Raw genomic sequence first — 18,668 nt, forward strand, 5'->3', positions numbered from 1 at the left:
TGTGCGTGCCATTCAATTGGATATTTGGTAGTTTCTGTTTTCGTAATGTAATGTTTCGTAATGTTTCTTTTTATCTTACAACCATTTTTCTATTTTTGTGATATACTCTTGTAACTGCTGTTTCTGGATTAGTTGCTTGACTAGTACATCGTCCGCGAATGTCAGTGTTTTCCTGTTGGTAGTTATTGATATGTTGGCCGTGTATAGTGTATATAATATTGGTCCGAAGACCCGCTTCCTTGCGGTGTCCCTGCCTTGATGTCTTTAACTTCAGAATATATGTCCTGTATTTTTACTACAAAAGTTCTGTTGAATTTTACGTATGTATAGGAAAAATTGTTCGAAATCATGCCGCTCATTATGTATTAAAACATCATCGAAATCAACTTGCTTAACTATTATATACTGATATGTACTGTAAATAAATTATATGATTTAAGCTAAATTATGAATAGAGCAAACTAAAATAATTATAATAAGCCGCACAACAATAACAATCAACTATACTGAAATATAAGTAACTTTGAAAAATATACGAAATGTAATGTTTCACTTTTTTCGTTCAATCGTTCAAAGCTAATGTTGCCACGAAAAGATACGTTGTGAAAAAACAAAAATCTACCTATAAAGGAGAAAAAGCATAAGACTTAAATAAGATACAACTCGTAAACTGAGAACAGACCAATAAGGAATGCACAAGTTTTAGGATACTTCGAGTGATCATGTTACAACGCCTCCAGAACAATAATAACGCTTTAGTTGTCCACAGACTTACGTCATTTAAAAAATAAAGCATCATGAATTTTTCAGTAAAAAAGAACTTTTCCCTGAGTTTCGTGTAGATGCTTTATCTGCTTGTCAGTTCGACATATGTGCCAAATTAGTGATTTAGTAAAGAATAGTTCTTCAGAATGTAATTCTGATTTAGAGGATGTGAATCAAGGAAATAGACAACTTTTCGAAAATCGCTAGCCACTGACATTTGTTTAGGGACAAATACACCGACCATTAAAGTGTTAATACCTCGTATCCACCGCAAACACTTATTTATAAAATACAAAGTTTGTAATATTATTAAAATTTTATTAAGATATATCAGATTTACGTAAAGTCCATTGCCTAAGTAAATTTTGCTATTATTATAAATGCTAAAAATAAAGAAAACGTAAAGAAAAACGTAAAAAAAAATTAAAGAAAAACTAAAGAAACCAATCCACTGCGCCAAAGAATCTCCTTGAAATACTAGACGTAATATTTGATATACTATAAATAATAATATATATTCAATACTAAAAATAACATCAAACTTTATAAACATATTACTTAAATTTAATAATTCACAATTTATTCTCAATTAATACAATTTGTACACAATATTATTACCACCTAATAATGAGCAAGTTTCACATACAAATACATCAAACATAAAACATTTTAATAAGATTTCAGAAACTATATTAAAATATTAAATATATTTAAAAATACATAAATATTACATACTAATCGATGTTCGAGAAATCAATGATTAAAAATAAGTATTCTTTGTCTTTATGATCTTTAGCTTAAAAAGCGATTGTATAAATAGTGTAATAGTGTTTACAATGTATCGAGATCGTAAAACCCATCAAGCATCAAGTTTTATATGTTATAGCGTTTGAATGAACGAATTCATACAGTTCCTAATTTAGATCATAAAAGATTCATATAATATAATATAGTGATTAAAAAAATATATAACACTTGTATATCTCATATATTCATAACAGTATCTTGAATTAAACATAATCTACTTCGCTACGATATCTTGAAGAATGTTTAATCTTTGTACAATGTCTAATAGATGGCGCGGCAAGTACTGTACGTTCACGTATTGTGCAATAAAACATTAATTCTCTATTCATCATACACCTTTCATTAATACATTGGTCTTTTTTTTTTAATCGAGGAGGGAGAAATGCTGTTATGCATACCCAGACTGAACTATGTGGGACTCGGCCGATGGCGTTGCCATCTAAGAATCCCTCCTCTCTCCTCTCTTCTTCTGTGCAAGCATCGACCTCGAAACCAACTTACGGCGTTACTTTAGGGTTGGGCTTAACTACGCACCGCTCCCTCATACTTGAATCCCATTTCTTCTTCTTGTTTCTCTAGTTCTCCTCCTCTCTTCGAATTTCTCCTGCGTCATTCTTGCTAGCATAATTTTTCTGCACAAGGCCTCAAACCTTGCCAAGTCGTCTTCCTTCTTCACCATTAAATTCTCCGTTGTTAGTGGTGTACCGACGTAATTTTCTAGTTCCGTCCTCTCACGTATCCTGGGCAGTGGAAAAGCGCATGTTCAGCGTCATTGCTCCTTCTGCAATCCAGCTGGACCCCAAGGTATCTTACTTCCTGTCTCGTCGTCAGAAGGTATCCCTCGACGTTCATCTCGATTACCGTCGGGATTCGTTGATTATATCCCAACATGTGACATTTATAACATCTCACTATGTTGGGCAGAATCCTAGCCGTCGCTATTGTCAATCCTGTTTTAATTCTAATCCGCCTGTCTTTGAGTACGGTGCTCGCCGGCAGCTCCACTTACGGCCTGCTGCGTTTCCCATGGCGTCATCCTTAAGGACTTTACCTGTATACATTGCTCCTGCTTAATGCTTAATCCCGTTGCTATATCCTGGATTTAGTTCTTCCCTTGTAGCTATCGGGTCTAAATTTTTCAATTCCGTTGGAGTCATCTGCGTCGCGACCGTTCTACTGTTCACCATCCGTTTCTGCGTTGGAGTCGATCCACTCCCTCAGTTTTTTGATCTCCTGCGCGCTCTCACAGCTTAATTTCTTAAGCGTGGAATCCCCCTTGCTCAATGCTGTAACTCTTCTTACCATCCTATCCATATTAAGAGTTAATATTTCGAGACTCTTCATCAGCCTTCTCACATCTCGAAGTCCGATTATTGGTCCTCTTCCCTTGTCAGCGGACGACCCTTCCCTCCGCCTCCCGATCTCTTCTGCGTCCAGGCTCTACCTTCCACGACGTCATTCTCTCCTCAGCCTGCCCTATCTTCTTACGAGAATCGGTTATTCTAACGCCTCTTCTCCCAGAGTGTGGGTAAACTCTTGTCTCCTCAAATGTCCTATCGACACCACCCCCCTCCAACGCTTTTAATTGGTCCCCGGTCGCACTTACCGAAAGAGAGGTGGCCCTGGGACTGACCATTCTCTCTTCGTTCCTCGTCCAGTCTACTAATACATTGGCCTAAATCCTATATAAAACACAAATAATTAAAACAGTAACTCTTCATGCACGTCATTATGAATTAATGAATATACATACTAGGATTTAGAGGCGGACGTAATCTATACATATCTGGCGGAATAAATCGTGGTGGAAATGGTCTTAATGGACCAATCATATGTCTAGTTCCTCCTAAAGGTGGTACCTGACCTCGAATTGGAACCAAGGGTCCAACCATTATTGGTCTCGGAGGAAAATCCTAATGACCAATGAAATTTAATATCGATAGAATTATATTCCGTGTACAATTTGAATACTTACTCCATAATAAACAGGAACAGGAATCTGCTCGATATAATGCGATGGAGGTATCCTATGTTCTCTAGACCTATCTCTTTCTCTTCTTTCTCGGGACCGTTCTCTTGATCTTTCTCGATAAGATCTTTCATCTTTAGATGACCTATTGTTTTAATAATATTTGTAAAATGTAGTTTTCCAAAAACATATATTTCACATGCCTATTATATACCTATGATGAGAATCTCTGACCCATGCTCTTTGTTCTCGTTCCCTTGAACGTGAATGATCCCTATGACCTTTTCTTTCACGCAGATGCTCTTCCTCTGCAGTGTTTAATTGACTATGTCGTCTGACTGTTTCTTTATACTCTCTACTTCTACCTCTACTGTGATTTCTTCCTCTAAGTAAATTATACAAAAATGTAGAAAAACTGAATAATAAACGTATTAAATATGTTAAAGGTATTAAACAAAAATATATAAGATTATAAGAAATAATTTGTACCTATCACTTCTATAACTGTCCCTGTTATCATATTTTGAATCCTCATACCTAAAAAAGAATATTTAAATATCAAAAGCCTAATTTCTAAACATTTGGTTTTGTATTATAATTAATATTCGATATTTAGTATTTGAATATGGGGTGTACCAAAAAAATAATAATAGTAAATATTGATGGATAATCGTACATTACATTAAATTATCATTATTATTTAAATGCATAATACTATTTTGCATTCATAGATGCAGTATCGTAGAAAAACCATTGTAAAAATCCCGATGAACTACAGATAGAAAGCGAAAGTGCTGACGGACCGAGAAGGATGGGAAATTCGGTGGGCTATATGCCCGTGACCCTTTAAGACAATGGGTAATTGAAAAAAATGTACGTGATCAACTTGGGTCATTAACACGTTGGGTTGTAAAACACGTGTACGTTGTAGGAGTATCGAAAACTGATATAAAAAGGACGTCTTGATGGAGAGACTGATCAGTGGTCAATAGTTGTAATTGGAGTTACGACTGAGTTGCCACTAGTTGCAGTTACGAGTAAGCTACAACTAGCTGCGGGTTACTCGTTACTTATGAGTTGTCGAGTCGTTAGGTGTAAGTTGTAAGTTGAATAGTTAAACAAATTTAGTTGCCTTAGTTGTATCGCATTACTACATTAAGCTCTAATTAAATAGTTACAGTTTTCTGTTTTAGTCACAGTAAATAAATTTATATAATAAATAAAGATCACTATAATTCTTATTTCTATATAGATATCAATAGGAAATATCTTTTTTAGGTATTTAAAGCATTAGCTTTTTACTTTATTATTCAAGTACATGCAATAAGTAGTTGTTTAGTTATTATAAATTATTAGTTGTTAAGTTTCATTATAAATTAGGGAAAAGCACGCAAAAGCAAGTGGAATAATTCTCAGACCAATATTAAACACAAATATAAAAAATAAACAAATTTGTGCAATATTATAAAAAATAACAAATAAAACAAATGATTGGTATACATAAACATTAAACTTACTTTTAGGATTTCAATTGCTTACCTTCTAATAACTGTTATTAATTATTATATCCACAATACATTACCTGAACAAAAACCATTTAAAAATCGAATATGGTACACTAATGTTGGCACATGCCAAAAATACTAGTAATAAATTACATTTATATTAGCATACTAACCAAAAAATTTACATTACAAATTAATATTTACTAGAAATAATTTTTAATAAATTAAAATTTTTGTGGTTATTGCACTTATAAAGATATAATTATTTTGCATTCATTAGCATGAAAATGATTATTTATAACTGATTATTTATAAGAAATTTTAATTACAGTATATGAGAATAATATCTGCAAAATGTAAGTATGAATTTGAATACCAGTGTTGTCTATAGTATATAGTGAATACTTGTTATGTACCTAGCTCTAATTCACTCTATTCTATGATAAAAAGTGTACCATTATATTTTTGCATTTTTCGTGAGGAAACAAAAAGAAGCGTATATGATCAAATTAGAAAGAAAACCATAAACATTGATAGTTACATAACCAAGCATACGCTTACAGATAGCTCCCTTGAAATAACCATGCCAAGATATATAAATAGGTATATTTTCATCTACTGAAGATGAAGGAAGAGGGGTTTTTAGCGAGTTAGCACTTTCCACTTCTCACACATAAAAAAAAAAGAAGCGTAAGCTGGAACAAATGAGAATGTAGTAACACAAAACACATACCTAAAATAGAAATCAAATAGCACAATTGTATTTAGAATTAAGTTATGTTACGTTAAGATAATGAATATATATTACAGCAAAACATGTTCATTATGAAAGTAAATATTTTAATAATGTTTATAAATGTTATGTTATCACGCACTAATTTAAATTTGTTAATATTATAATAATATAATATATATGTCGGGTTTACAGTAGAATCAGGGTCGCTATGCAATAGAGAAGACTTCGACTAATGCAAATACGATTATCATAGAACTGGACAAGTAACCGTGGTAATTAGACACTCGAGAAATCAATGACAATGATCCTAGGTTCAACAACGAATCCGCGGTCGACGGGATGATAGATGAACGTGCTCACAAAATCTAAGTCGGACGCGTAATATTCACTGGTCGTAAGGGGTTACTCTTTTCGTCAATGAGATCGCGAGAGAGAATGAATTTCCCGTCCCGATGATGCCACAGAGGAAAACTATATGGGGTGTGTCTGAGGACACGAGATCATCGGATTCGTCGAGGATAGCCTTCGTTCAGAAGGTGAGGGAATTTGGCGTTGCTGCTAATTGGTCAATCTTCATATCGGTGGTTAGAAAAAGATGCTAGCCGTCCTCGAGGGAAAGTTGCTAGTGGGAGACGCCGTTCGTTGAAAAATAGGTCTCTCCTATTTTCCCGTAGCTGGGACAAAGACTGTTTGTTTGAAGGACTTTAGTCAACTAAATCCTAAGATTTATAACTAAATCCTAGCTGAACATGTACTGCGGAGACGCATCGACATTTGGCAATCATCTTGCTCGAAGAATAGGGTCTGCGTGTGGCGAGCCACGGGACAGAAACCGTTGGAATGTTTACTGTCGCGTGTCACCACGAATATTTCTTTTAAGGAGAGCTATAGAATTACTCCATACCTTTGTTAGACAAAGCGTTCATCCCGTGACCGCGGCTACGTTCGGCGACTGGCTGTCGCCTCGAGCCCAAGCTCATTATCACTAATCTCGAACAATTACAATCGGATTGAACAACTACAATCGTTTAATTACAGCTGTCGTAAATCTAGATTGCAATGCTGCGGGATTATCCAAAATTCCAGAGGCTTCGGTGTTCTCTCGTCTCCGACATATATAATGTTTGTAATATTATATATAAAATTTTACATAATCTTATATAAAAATTTTAGATAATCAAATAATTATTAATTATTTATCCACTGTATAACAATACTTTTATAAAAAAAAGAAAGAAAAATGAAAAATATTATCATATCCATGTTTAACACGTTGGTCGCCCAGCGTAATTCGGTTAAGTTCCTGCGGAGCCCAAATCCGACCGTCGGTACGCTTTGCGGCTGGAGTATTCCGAGAGATTTCATGGCAGATATCCCAGATCTTTCATTTAGTCGAGAAGCATACTTCTTGCGAGACGTACATCAGTGATTTTTTCATCCTCAAAATGTTCAGTAGACAGCGTGAAAATATATTTGAAAGTGAGGAGAGTTACTACTCTACAATAATGGAAAAACTGGTATCGACAGAAGTGACCAGATGGTCTCATATGCCAGTACGATACGGAAAAGCATCAAGTGGTATTGGAAATTAGGACTACATTTACTCTTAGGAACAACTATAGTAAATGCTCATATTGTGTACCAAACAAGCACAAACGAAACAATACAGATAAGAAAATTTCAGAAAATTCTCGTTTCCGAATGGTCCGATGTGCCGGACAACCATCAGAAGAAAACGAAGGTGTTCCACCATTTGGAGATTTGTAAGAATCAGGAGGGCAAACCTATAAGAATGATGTGCACCCTATGTTACGAGAAGAAGAGGCAAACTGTCACACGCGAAGAAGCGAGAAAAAACATTTAAAAAACTACAACATATTGTTCGAAGTGCCCAAAATCACCCCAAATGTGTTTGGGATGTTTTAACAAATACCATGTGATATAGCATAATATAATATTTTATCCAGAATATAAATTAATAAAAAGTATGGTATAATGTGTTTTTAATATTCTATGTTGTATATCCTATATATAATATCCTATATTTAATTAACTCGAACAAGAAGAATGTCACCCATACTTACGGGGGCCCCACATAGATATGGGTGACGTGGCGATCAACATGATAATATGAAATTGTATGGAAAAGTGGTACGAAATAGGAAAGATTATATAAAAAAAGAGAAAATATCGTGTTCATCTAATAACCAATACACAAACCTGGCATGGCGGGATGATCTATGTCGAGGGCTGGGGCTTCGATTTCTTGAAGAAGTAGTATATTTTTTATTCATTTTCGACTTGCTTTCTGGAAATTAAACATGTTATTTTTCAAAAGAAAAATAAAATTTTAGTGTATATAGAAAATATCAACTATGAAGAGAAGTATCTTATCTAGTTAAAATAATGGTAAAAGATTTCAAATAATAAACAAACCTAAATTTTCATTATTTAAAACAACAACTGTACGACGTTCCTCAATTTCATCTGTTTTGACTGTTGTACCTTTTATTTCTTCTCTTTCAAATATAGGTTTCGATCCTTCTCCTATGGTTAAATAAATTTATTTATAAATAAAACATCCAACGTACTTGCACATGAAAGAAACAATTAAGCAGTATTAGCAGTTGTGACAGACCTTAGAAATCTTAAGGTTGATATGTAAATAAACTGACTACCTCTGAACGATTGTAAGCCAGGACATTTTATAATAGATGTATGAAGCGAATGAAATGGTAAACATGCTATAAAAAAGATAGAAATATCATTCTCTTATTTTATATTACTACTTCTGTATTAGTATTACATATGTCAATTATGTGAAAAATGTATATATATATTTGTTATTAAAAATATAAATCACATTAATTGACTGCTTATTATACAAATATATATAACGTTTTTGTGTACAAGTCATTCTTCAGATTAAATGTACAAATGAACGTAAATGGCTTACAATTTTCTTCAGTGCCAGAAATCACAAAAACAATTTTATATACACAAATCCATAATTATAAGAAACATTAAGTTACGAAATGCAATCTTTACTTTATGTTATTCTGAATAGATTTTATTATATATACGATTTAATAATTAATATTTAATATTATATATTTTTTATTAGTAATAATTACTAAGAATTAATAATTTCTTTAGACTTTATATATTTCAAAAGCCTCAACTTTTTTCTATTAAAACTTTAGTTAAAAAATAAGAATTTTCTTTTAAAAAAGCTTTGAAAAATTGGACTAATTTATGTTTAACAAAATTACAATCCTATGGTGATATCTTCCGAGATGCTTCATATCTTCCATGATGATTAAAAGATCTTCCACTTAATTGATATATGTATAACTGTTAAATAGATGGTACATTTATACTGCACGTGTGAGAGTACATTTGAGTATCGAAGGACGTCCAGGTCTCAGCTGCAAACATAATCAAAAGCGATGAAAAACGGTTAGGAGTTATTAAAAGCGATTAGAAGTTATTAGAAGCGATCAAAAGAAAACAAACAAGAAAGCGAGTAGGTTGTCGAGTCCTTTAGAGACTAACGTACATGTAGAGCTGAATAATTTGTAAATAACTTTTACACTTTTTATTTCTCCAAATCCTCTCTATACCTTAACATGGTAGCAGAGCGTGGTTAGTAGTTTTGCGAGTTGGTTTGAGTGAATCTCAGTAAAGGAAGAAATGTTCAAAGGATATAGAAATACTACGACCACGTAGAAACGCTTGAAAAGGGATAAGAAATCAATCAAAATGGAGAGATCGGAAATTATGATATTTTATGGTATTTGATAGTGAGGATTACGGTGTATGGGAGAAAAGAATTATGATGTTTCTGAGATATGAAGAATGCGATACCGTTATAACCAGAGTGAAGACTGAAACAGATAATGCAGACTGGGATAAAAAGGATCTGAAGGCAATAAACGTAATTTACAGTGCCATCACGAATAGACAACTAGAATTTATTAGTGAAGAACGAACAGCGTATGCAATAATGAAAAAGTTCGACGAGATGTACTTGAAAGAGTCTACAGCACTACAGATCGTGTGCAGAAGGAGATTGAAGAAGATGAGGCTTGATAAGTACATTGATTCAGCATCGTTCTTTAGTGATTTTGAAAAACTAATAAATGAATTAAAAAGTGCGGGCGCACAAGTGAAAGAAAAGAAAAAGCTGAATTACATGCTAAATACGTTACCCGAAGAGTATAGCTACATAGGGTATCTAATAAATACATTGAAAGAAGAGGATCAAACGGAAGCGTATGTGAAGAATAAAATAGAAATAGCGGAGAAGAAAAATAAATTTGATCAAGGAGAAATGAAAACTAACGCTTTCGCTGCAAAAAAAGGAGAATGCTTCAAATGTGGAAAAGTAGGACACTTTGCGAGAAGAAGCAAGCGGGAAGCAGTAACAGTTGTCGGCATGGGTCAACACGTGGTCGCGGCAGAGGAAGAGAAAACAGAGGCTATACGAGCAGGGGACGTGGAAACTTCCATCGTAAATCAGCAACGGGCACGAGCGAGCAGGGCAACTCAGGAGCAGGCACATGGATGATGTGACATCAATCACATCTCAACCTACATCAGAGATAAGACATCAACCCCCGAGCTTCGGAATCCTTTGGACACATTACCACCTTATCATCATAGCTTATACCAAGGCTGTGACGCACCTTAGTCCACATCAGAGATAGGATATCAACCCCCGCCCTTCGGATACTTTTCCACATCACAACCTACACCGAGCCTCCTCAACATCCTAAAACCAAAACGTATATAAGCCGAGGCTTCACCCAGCTCGGGGAGTTCTTGTTCTAGTCGCTGTTCTCGTACAACCCCCTTTCTCCGGTTCAGTGTTATTCTATTATTGTAAGTGCTAAAATTATAATAAAGTTAAATTAAAAGAAAATTAATAGTTGGGTTACTCAGCTTTAGTAGCTCAACTTTCTTTTCTCTTACAACCCAAGTATCAATTTTACGTGACAATGGCAAGGACGCACGCAGCACACAGCAGCGAGATGAACGAACTAAGTAATAATGAAATAATTTGGCTATTAGATAGTGGTTGTACCGATCACATAATTAATAACGTAAATTATTTTGATAAATGTATCGACCTTAGAAAACCAGTAAATATATATTTAAGCGAGAATAGACCGGTAAAAGCAACAAAAGTTGGAATCGTTATAAGCTACTTTGAAGTATTTGGAAAACAAAATAAAATAAATATAAATAAAGTATTTTACGCGAAAGAAATGTCCGCAAATTTGATCAATTCAGGTAAACTAACAGATAATAAGAATACGGTTATTTCAAAAGGAAATATTGCAAAAGTAATAAATGAGAACAATAAACTTACAGCTGTAGCGTTCAAAGAGAAGGGGACATATAAAATGAAAAGTATATTGAAAGGGAAGGAGCACTTAGCAAACAGTGCCGAACGTAACAGTATAAGTCAAAAGGAAAGATGGCATAGGATGCTAGGACATGTCAATTTCAGATACTTGAATATTTTGGGTAAAAAGCAGCTAGTGACAGGTATATCGAATGAATTTGAAAGGGAATTTTTGAAATGTAAGATGTGTATAGAAAGTAAAATGCATAACCTACCATTCAAAAATAATCGAACTATGTTTTAATAAGTTTAAGTAAGAATAAGTTTTAAATTTTCTGTTAATTTATTCGACAAGCATGTAAATATGATTAAGTATACATATAAATGTAAGGAGGCGTGTTAAATAGATGGTACATTTATACTGTATGTGTGAGAGTGTATATGAGCGTCAGAGGACATCCAGATCTCAATTGAGACAAAAGCAATCAAAAGCGATTAAAAGCGGTTAGAAGCTATTAAAAGCGATCAGAAGAAAACAAATAAGCAAGCGAGTATGTTGTCGAGTCCTTCAGAGAGTAACATACATGTAGAGCTGAATAATTTGTAAATAAATTTTAAACTTTTTATTTTTCCAAATCCTCTCTATACCTTAACAGTAACATATTACATTTTGCAATCAAAAAAGTAAATCTCAATCTTTACTTAAACATTTCAAAACTAATTATTTTTTTAGTTTACAGTTGTTTGCATAGTATTTCCTAATATGTGCAATATTAAATGTTTATAAAATTTGTAAACCAAATCCTATTTCATGGCTATGAAGCAGAAATAAAATTGTCTATTTATCTAAGAAGAAGCCAATGAATTCAAATAGATTCAGCAAAAAATATTTTTGTTTCATTATAGAATTTTCAGATGTAATAGTTAATCTTAAGTAGTTATTATTGAATATAATTTTGATTTTTCAATTGTAGAATTGTAACTTTTGGTGATGAATTTTCAATCGAAAAGTTCCTGATCTTCAAGACTAATGTTCCTTCTTCCACTGTTGAATTAAAAATACATTTGACACCTCGCCATAGTAGGTGTTCTAATTAAACTTTCGTGCTTTTAAACATGCAAGCATATAGCAAAGTATATGGCAGATGCACAAAATGGAGCAAGAATTTAAAGTATATTTTTACAAAAAATTACTGTCATATAATAATTAAAAAAATTATTTTTTGTGCAAACTCCATAACAGAAAAAGAAAATATAAAATAGCAAAAAGAAATAAAAGCACTCTTAGAACACTCAAGATAAAAGATATTGTGCTTACATATTGCACATACATATGTTTAATACCCAAATATTCAAATCCAACGTTGTATTCCAAATTTTCTTCATCCTTGGTGAATCAAAAACACATTATTGACTTCAGCGTTGTGTAAATTGTGTTGAATGCTCTAGGAAACAATATGATGATAAATCTATTATCTTCATGTCTGTAGAAACTTCCACATAATGTCATCATTCTTCAGCTGATGAATTTAATAAAGTGAAAATTTTGCTATTCTTAATCAAATTTTAATCACATTAGAAAAAACAGGAAAAAATATAACATATGGTTTTCAATTTTACATTAAAAAGCATACAATCCACTGGAACTTGAACTTATAAATTATGATTTTCGAAAAATTCCAAAAGGATTATCTTTCAAGTTGAATTCATATATTCATTCATATATTAAGTATTTCTTCATTGGATGACTGAAAGTTGTTAGATAATTGTAGAAAAAAAAACATTTTACCCCTTCCTCTTCTGACTGCTACATCTTCTAGATACATAATACCTTGTTGGAGATTATTAATTATCACTTTTCTTGACACATTTCTGCCAATAACCATTTGATTCTTCGTAGTTTTACGGCACAAACTAATGTACCTTTTGGTCCTTTACTTTGTTGATGTATACCTGCATAGTTTGACTATTATCTTTTTTAAATATATTTGATTATAACTAATTGTATACTGTATCAAGTTGCAATATATTTTGCAATGAAAAATATTAATGATAAGCAGAAAGATCATTTTGTCAATTTAAACAAAATCAATGGCAGAAAGTTAAAATTTTAAATAATTAACAAACCTAAATTTTCATTATTTATAGCAACGACTGTATCACATTCCACAATTTCTACAGTTTTTGACTGTTGTACTTTTTATTTCTCCTCATTTAAATATAGGTTTCGATCCCTTCTCCTATTTTCTTCGTCCTTAGTAATTCAAAAACACATTACATATTAACTTTAAAATTATATAAATTGTTGAATGTCGTAAAAGATAATACGATAACTATCATCTTCATGTCTGTAGAAACTTTTATATAATGCCATTATTCTTCAGCTGATGAATTTAGTAAAGTAAAAAGCTTGCTATGTTTAATTAAATTTCAATCATATGGAAGAAAAAGAAAAAGATGTAACGTATGGTTTTCAACTTTACCTTATAAAGCACAGAATCTGCAGAAACTTGAATTCATATACTCCTTTAGTATTTCTTCATTGGATGACTGAAATTTCTTAGGTAATTAGAGAAAAAAACAACATTTTACCCTCTCTTCTTTTGACCAGAACATCTTCAGGATTGATAATATCTCGTTGGAGATCATCAGTTGTCGCTTTGCCTGGTACATTCCTGTGAATATCTACTTTAATTCTTCGTAGTTCTGCAGCGCTAACCTGTGTGCCTTCTGGTCCTTTAAATAAAGGTGTTGTACCATCTGATGGTTCTAATCTATAATGCAAAAGAATTCACTTCATTAAACATTAATTTTCTTTTCATAAATTAAAGACTAAATTATATCTTTCAACATCACATAAATATGTACCTAATATTGCTATTATAATCTGCAAAAAAGCTTATATTTTATATGTATATGCTATAATATATCCTCTAAACATTTGCTTTAAAAGTAATTTTGATTTATTCTTAAACAATATCGTTTAATTGTCTAAAATGAAGTGTCTTAAATTAGTCATACTTACTTTTTAGATAATATAGATGTATTAGATGTATTTGATGTAACAGTTCTATGTCGATTTTCCGTGGATTTGCTTTTACTCTTACTGCGGCTGTGATGTGAAAATCTTCCTCTGGGCAGTGGTAAACCTTTCTCAATAGCACGACGTATTTCATATTCTAAAATCTTCTTCTCCTTCAACTTTTCATGTTCTCGTAGCCTTTGTTGTTCTATCATCCATTCGCGCCTACGCCGTAATCGTTCTTCTTCTGTTCTTCGTAGACCAGCCTCGTAGTTTCCATTGCGTGATAATCTCAACTTTTCATCACGATGGGAATGATTCGACACGTTTCGTTTCATTTTCCAAGGAAGAAAAATTTCGTATGCGTGGAAGTTAACCTACAAGTCTTTTTTTGAGGTTACAAATACAGAAGATTCAAATATGTACGTTATACCAAAGAAAAAACATAATAGTAATATAGACTTACAAAAAATTTGCTGGAAGTTGAGGAAGTTAGGGTAGTTCAATAATAAATTGATGTATCAGCCTATTAGCAACAAAGTTATTGAATTGCATAGGAGGGATTGTCAAAGGAATCCTAAGGAGATCAAATCGACATATATACATACAAGGTGTAAATAAAATAAGTGTCAAGAGAATCATAGTATGATTCTATACCTTCAAATTGGTAGAGATTTATAAAAAAAAGAGTTAGTGCAAAAACGACCTTGATCTTGAAATTCAAGATAAAAATTTTTTATTATGAAAGAATTCTACTCATCACGAAAAACAAATGTTTCAAATGTCACAATGACCTCTTCTCTCGTAAAAAAGTTTTAATGATTCTTAAACTGGTTTTATTCACGATATATTTATATTTATATATTTATATTTATATATTCATATCTTACATTTGTGTTCATATCTACATTTTACATTTAGTAAGAGAAATTAGAGAGACACATATAAGAATGTAGGAATAATAGAAGACTTTTGTGTACAGAAAAGATTCCGCGACAATACGATTTTCAACGACTTAGTTAACAATTTGATGATCAAGAATTAATATTGCGACATTTAAATCCATATCAAAGATCAAATTGGCGCCGCATTCATAACAAGGAACAGGTTAATTATCGCTCTACCTCATACATATTTACAAATGAACTTACATAGAACAGATCGCCGATTCAATCATACGAGAGAGAAAACTTACAATTTTATAATGATCAAAAATAAAAATTTGTGCTATTTCATTGTGTTTCAGTTACGATTACGAATACCTATAGAATAATTATTGGTGGAGAGGGAGCCAAAGAGTTATTATTATCAAAGTGAAGAATTATACGTAATTTTGGTAAAAAACTTGACTGAAATATGAAATGCGAGTTCAAGATTGTTCAAATACCGAGAAAAGAAAATACAAAGAAAAAAGAAACTAGAAGAGGAAGATATGCAATATATAATGATAGATTTGGGCTATTAAGCTGTATCAATAGATGCTACTTTATTTTACATCTGATTGGAGAATATAAGGATGTTGTGAATAAAGCCATTGTAACTTTAACATTTTTCTTCCACGAAAGAATGTCATTTGTGACTTTGAAATATTTGTCCTTCGTGATGGCTAGAACTTTTTCGCAATAAAAAATTTGATCTTGATATCAAGATCAAGGTCGTTTTTGCATCAACATTTTAAAATCACGTTACGATCCTCTTTACACTTACTTCCTTTATACCCTCTACAATGGGTTTACGACGCTGCTTTCTGTCGAAAGCCTATATACATTGCCTAATTGAAGTGCTCAACTAACCATGACATATCTTCTGTACCTTCCGTGGGCAACGTTGGTCGTTTATGTCCACGACTAATTTTACCGTTCTCAGCTTTCAAAAAATTTTTAGAATTCTGATATACTTATCAAAGCCACTACTTTAATATATAATAGTTTCTTCAATTAAATGTTTAATGGATTAATTAGCAAAAATAAACATTCAGAAGAAAGTGCAAGGAGATGGAAACTTATTTAAAAACAAATATTTTTACAATATATAAATATAGAAAATTTGCGACGGCTTCAAAAATTTTTGGAACCTGAATTTAGATGAATGGAACAATAACGCAGGAAGAATCAGATATTTTTATATTTATATTTATCACATAGAGTAATTATCTGTATTATACATCTAGTAATTTCTATAAGATAAATAAAAATCAATAAATCATATCAACAATATTATCCATATTTATTGCAAAAGTTATGGTAAATGTACAGATAGAGGGCAACCTCATCGATTTCGATGATTTTTGGATATCTGTTTTGAATATGGACGATTTTATTTATATTACAGGACCCGATCAGAGACCGGCGAATCTCTAAAATCTTCCCAAATATTAAGAAAATATCAAAAGAATAAAAATTTACTTCTGAAAATATTAACATCGTAAGTAACCTAGGTCTTGCTGTGCTGGAACAAATCAATTTACATGAAATTCCCGTTGACTCCAGAGGTCCATTAGTGCTTACTTTTTTACATACTAGGGAATAGAACCAGATTGCCAACATTCTTTACCTTCGAAGATATTAAAAAATGAAATTTCACTTATAATGATTTAAACGATCCAGATTGTTCACGGAGAATTTACTATTCATTTAGGTTCGGTGTAGACGAGTAGCCTCTTGACGCTGCATCATATGTCTGTTCTAGTTGCTTTTAACTGGCAAAAAACAAGGAAAGACATATGACGAGCGAGAACGCAGCGTTAAAAAGTTGCTTGTCCATGCCGGGGCTTAAATATCCTCAATATTCTGTATCTACGCCTTCAGTTTCGACTCTGGGACTTTTTATATTTGCATTTGAAATGCCTTTTAAAGGCTCTCGTTGAATGTCCCGTTAAAGTTATTACAAAATTTTTGAAATGCATTTATATTTTTATCTGCCGTCATCTTTCGTGTCATTTGTTACTATTTAATGCAAAAAATAAGGAATACTCATTACTCTTTAATACAATTCGAACATGGTTAAAAGCCTTTCCATGAGTACAGAAAAAAGCACCGACATATATACATTTTTATAAAAGTAAACTTAAACTTTACAAAATTTGCTATTCAGATATGTAATTCATAGGATGACGCTCGATTGGCTTGAGCCTTTGTATCCTGGCCACAGATGAGATCGTGCCATGGCGCGACTGCAAATACCAATCAGGGCATACCAGATAAGCGAGCGAAAGGGACAATGACAAATTATCGAGGTACTACTAACCACTTGTTCAACGACGAACAGATCACGGTATACAAGAAACTTAAAAAATAAAAGTTAATTTAGATATAGAAGTAAAAATCAGATTAATCCAATTGAAACAGTCTAGATTAATGGACTGATAGTTACAATTCTCAGTCCTCTTTATAGTGTTTTTGAAAACTAGCTTCGATTAAGCAACGTGAGAAGTGATGTGTTGTTCTTTTCGTCCGTTTAGCTCATACCTTGCGATTGGTATTTAGGGTCGCGCTAAAAAATGATCTCGTCTGTGGCCAGGGTTTTAATGGCCCACATCGAATCCCATGAATTGTAAATATTGCAAGTATAGGGCACTTATTGATATTTAATAAAATTACATGCTTTTCATTGCTTTTATTTTCTAGTTATTTTATTATACATCTATTATTCCATTTGTATCATATATTGTAACAAAAGACATTAAATAAAGTAAAATTTGTTATAATTATCTAATACGTATAACAAATAGATATACTAATATTTATGTTCAGCAGTATATAGACCAATTTTTTCTTATTTTTTTACATAATGTAACGATTGCTAGCAAAAAACGCAATTTAAAAAAAGGGCATACGGTTTCGTTTTGTCGATCCGAAGGAGGTTTGTCCAAATTTCAGCAGAGATTTTTTCTAATGAATATGATCATAGTTCAAAAGCATTACTTTTTTATTATATAAAATATCCTTGAAAATTTGAAAATTGAAATAAAACTGAACGAATATGTGCAATATGATAATATTACGCGGATATATTTTATATTAAACTATTCACAGTTTTTGGTACGATTTATAAAAGAATAAAATAATGATAAAAAGGTATGACACTGAAATCTTGACGTATAATAAAAATACTATTTTTTTAAACTTTATGCTGTGCTTTGTAACACTAATCGCGTTCCTTTGCACTGTCTGATCTGCAATGGTTTACTTTACTAGCAAATCTCAATGAATCCAATGTTTTGTTATAATATTCATCTAAAGAAAATATGTTCAATAACATAAAAATTTTTGAATTGCCACCTAAAGACTGCATTAATAAATGAGTGAATTTTGAGTTGCTGCATGAAATGTTTTCCACTAAGTCGGTTAAATTTAGGTTTCCTAACGAATTCTCTTCTTTTGAATGATTCGTTCTTATAAGTGCTATTTTCGTTACTAAATGCAATTTAAATTTAAATTTTCTAAAAAATTTTCTAAAAAATTAAATTTTCCATTTATTTCTAAGTCTATTGTATTTTTATATTCACGCGCACT

General features: G+C 32.2%; 1 protein-coding gene across 1 annotated transcript; it reads right to left on the minus strand.

The window, feature by feature from the left end:
* Positions 1 to 1,323: 1,323 nt before the first annotated feature.
* Fem (feminizer) lies at positions 1,324 to 15,071 on the minus strand. Its single transcript, XM_076617575.1, has 10 exons — positions 15,045 to 15,071; positions 14,158 to 14,531; positions 13,725 to 13,906; positions 8,219 to 8,329; positions 8,003 to 8,090; positions 4,031 to 4,078; positions 3,756 to 3,926; positions 3,548 to 3,686; positions 3,326 to 3,485; positions 1,324 to 3,254 (listed from the first exon to the last, which is right to left on the minus strand). The coding sequence occupies exons 1-10, from the start codon at positions 15,054 to 15,056 to the stop codon at positions 3,235 to 3,237; spliced, it is 1,305 nt and encodes a 434-aa protein (XP_076473690.1). The 5' UTR covers positions 15,057 to 15,071; the 3' UTR covers positions 1,324 to 3,234.
* Positions 15,072 to 18,668: the final 3,597 nt, after the last annotated feature.

Source organism: Bombus vancouverensis, chromosome 3 (assembly GCF_051014615.1).
Source record: "Bombus vancouverensis nearcticus chromosome 3, iyBomVanc1_principal, whole genome shotgun sequence".
In the NCBI taxonomy this organism is placed as follows: Eukaryota; Metazoa; Arthropoda; class Insecta; order Hymenoptera; family Apidae; genus Bombus; species Bombus vancouverensis.